This window comes from Sinocyclocheilus rhinocerous, unplaced genomic scaffold (assembly GCF_001515625.1).
Source record: "Sinocyclocheilus rhinocerous isolate Xijiao unplaced genomic scaffold, SAMN03320098_v1.1 scaffold1533, whole genome shotgun sequence".
Lineage (NCBI taxonomy): Eukaryota > Metazoa > Chordata > Actinopteri > Cypriniformes > Cyprinidae > Sinocyclocheilus > Sinocyclocheilus rhinocerous.
The window spans coordinates 137457-141097 of NW_015656115.1; the positions used below are offsets into that span (position 1 = coordinate 137457).

At 35.5% G+C, this 3641-nt stretch overlaps 1 protein-coding gene across 1 annotated transcript in view; it reads right to left on the reverse strand.

Moving 5' to 3' along the window:
* The window catches only part of LOC107719326 (ubiquitin carboxyl-terminal hydrolase 43-like), a 94794-nt gene that overhangs the window by 4237 nt on the left and 86916 nt on the right, over nucleotides 1–3641 (reverse strand). Inside the window, exon 15 of the mRNA XM_016526723.1 lies at nucleotides 3497–3499. Within this exon, the coding sequence (XP_016382209.1) occupies nucleotides 3497–3499 (3 nt within the window). The remainder of the gene's footprint in view (nucleotides 1–3496; nucleotides 3500–3641) is intronic.

Here is a 3641-nt window from a genome sequence, read left to right on the forward strand (position 1 = left end):
ATTTACATTTACATTATATTTAAATTTTGTTATTTAGCAAACGCTTTTATCCAAAGCATTTAACAAATGAGGACAATAGAAGCATCAAAACCAACAAAAGCGCAATCATTTACAATTGCTATATTAATATTATATTAGTGTTATATTTCAATTTCACAAAGAAACGTACAGCATTTTGTCCCTAATTTTAAATGGAAAGAGCACAGAACAAAGCCTTAGTTTTTTTTATATGAAGAGATTTCTTTTATTTGTTTTACTTATTTATTTGATTTGGGGCTTGTTTAAAAAAAAAATGTTACCTTATATTGCTAAATATATGTACTATTTTATAAATACGTTAAATTTTCTGATAACACTTGTACAATAAGGTCCCATTAGTTAACCTTAGTTAATGCATTAACTAACATTAAATAACAATGAACAATACATTTGCTAAAGTATTTCTTAATCTTTGTTAATGTGAGTTAATAAAAATACAATTGCTCATTGTTAGATCAGGTCAATTACTTAATATTAACAGATAATTTTTTAAAATAATGTATGAGTAAATGTTGAAATTACCATTAACTGAGATTACTAAATGCTTTAGAAGTATTTTTCATTGTTAGTATAAGTTGACTAATGTAGTTAACCATAAATTAAACCTTATTGTAAAGTGTTACCAGTTTTCCTTAACCTGTCAGTGATTATGTAATGTATATTTATTTAAACAAAACTCCTAATTCAGTATAAAAAAAAAAATTTGCACTTAAAAAAATGTAATCATTACTTAAACATAATTATATCACTAGAAAGGCAGATACTTTACTTTTTCCATTCAGTGTGCAAAACAACTTGAGTCAAAATGATTTAAAATCATGGAGCAGGTCACATATGACTTTCATCAATTGTAAAACAGAAATAACTATTGTTTTATTAATTGAGTGCTGCAGCCGTGACGTCAAAACCTGGACAACTAATTTGCCACTGTTTCCCTCAAGAGTTTCCTATAGGTTTTCTTAATAGGTTTTTCAATTAATGCGTAAAGCAAGGTCTGTGGTAAAAATAAATTGATGACACTTGGATGTTTTTCTTAAGGGAATCTTGAGGGAACCCATGACGAATTGGTCTTCTGGGTTTTGACGTCAATTAGAACAATAATTAGTTTCTGTTTTACAATTGATGGAAGACATAGAAGTAGCAGATGTAAAGCAAGAATGCACTGACTGTTGTCTTCATTTTGAAGCTCATGGACGATAGGAAGGTGTTGTATTTGGGGCTCAGGTGCTGAAGATGAACTGGACAGCTTGCTGGTTGAATTTGAAATTCGGTTGTCTGTGTTCAGTCGGATGAGCCAGTGGTCTGATGTATAGGAGCTGGAGGAACCTGTGGGTCAAAAGTAGCTTACTTAGTCAACTTTGCGCCACTCATGCAAGTCAAAACACTGTTGGCTTTTTCTGATAACGGACTGAAATGCACATGTAGCTGAATGATAGCTTTTTGGAAATAAGTAAACAGACTTATTTCGTGGTTTATGGTGAAGGATTTTGCGCTAAAGTGCATGAAAATACCAGGGACCTGTTTTCACTTTGCTCTAGCCTTTGTATCTGAGGCTCGTCTCCATTAAACACTCATGAAGATGAGATGGCATGGATCCAAACAAGTATTACGGTGCGCATACAAATGATCACAAGATGCTGGCGGACAGCTGGTGCAACAACCTTACAAAACAGACTTGAGTTACAGACCTTGGGAAAATTGCAGCATATGAAAATGTCTCAAAAGGGTGGAAAGAAGAAGAGATGCATTGAGACATTTTTTATTCTAACATTCATATTAATGTGACTGGCACATGCTTTGAGGTGGGAAGAATGTGCGTGTTGCTGTTTTTTAAGTCTCTTACGCTCATCAAGGCTGCATTCATTTAATCACAAATATAGTAAAATTTGCAGCATCATTACTCCAGTCTTCAGTGTAACATGATCCTTCAGAAATCCTTCTAATATGATGATTTGCTGCTCAAGAAACATTTATTATTATTATTATGCTGTTCTGCTTAATATTTTGTGGAAACGATGATAAATTGTGTTTTTCAGGATTCTTTAATAAATGTAGTAAAACATTAATTTAACTTAATAAAAGTTTAAAAGAACAGTATTTATTTGAAACTGCATTCTTTTGTTACATGTAATGTCTTTACTGTTACTTTAATGCATCCTTAAATAAAAAGTATTAATTAAAAAAAAATACTGACCCAAAAAAAGGGCAATTCTGTCATCATTTATTCACCCTCATGTCATTCAAGCCTGTATGACTTTCTTCTGTGAAACAAAATAAAATAAAATAAAAGGTATTTTGAAATGTCTCAGTGTCTCAATCCACACAAAGAAAGTCAGTGGGGTCCAGTGTTGTTCTGACCCCAATCTTCTTCAAAATATCTTGTTTTGTGTCCTGCAGAAAGTCGTTTTGAAATTGAGTTTTCATTTTCTTGGGCAAATTAACCCCCTAAAGTCAGCTATGGAAAAGGGGACAGCGTGTTGGATCAGACTCAGACAACAGCTCTCACATACAGTGCCTACATATTTATACACATACATATTTGTCACACTTAAAAGATTCAGATCAAATAAATATTAATATTACACAAAGATAACCCGAGTAAATACAAAATGCAGTTTTGAAATAATGATTTCAATTATTACGAGAAAAAAGCTTTCCAAACCTGCCTGGCACTACGTGAAAAAGTAATTGCCCCCTAAATCTAATAACTGGTTAGGCCACCCTTTGCAGCAACAACTGCAATCAAGCGTTTGCGATAACTGGCAATGAGTCTTTAACATCGCTGTGGAGGAATTTTGGCCCACTCTTCTTTGCAGAATTGTTTTAATTCAGCCACATTGGAGGGTTTTCGAGCATGAATGGACTGTTTAAGGTCATCTCAATCGGATTTAAGTCTGGACTTTGACTTGCCCGCTCCAAAACCTTCATTTTGTTTTTCTTGAGCCATTCAGAGGTGGACTTGCTGGTGTGTTTGGGATCATTGTCCTGCTGCATAACCCAAGTGCGCTTGAGCTTGAGGTCACAAACTGACGGCCGGACATTCTCCTTCAGGATTTTCTGATAGAGAGCAGAATTCATGGTTCCATCAATTATGGCAAGTCATCCAGGTCCTGAAGCTGCAAAGCAGCCCCAGACCATCACACTACCACCACCATGTTAGGCTGTTGGTTTTACGCCAGATGTAACGGGACACACACCTTCCAAAAAGTTCAACTTTTCTCTCATCAGTCCACAGAATATTTGCCCAAAAGTCTCGGGGATAAACAAGATATTTTTTGGCAAATGTGACACAAGCCTTTGTGTTCTTTTTGGTCAGCAGTGGCTTCTGCCTTGGAACTCTCCCATGGATGCCGTTTTTGCCCAGTCTCTTTCTTATTGTTGAATCATGAACACTGACCTTAATTGAGGCAAGTGAGGCCTGCAGTTCTTTAGATGTTGTTCTGGGTTCTTTTATGACCTCCTGGATGAGTCGTCGTTGCGCTCTTGGAGTAATTTTGGTAGGCTGGCCACTCCTGGGAAGGTTCACCACTGTTCCAAGCTTTCTCCATTTGTGAATAATGGCTCTGACCGTGGTTCGCTGGAGTCCCAAACCCTTAGAAATG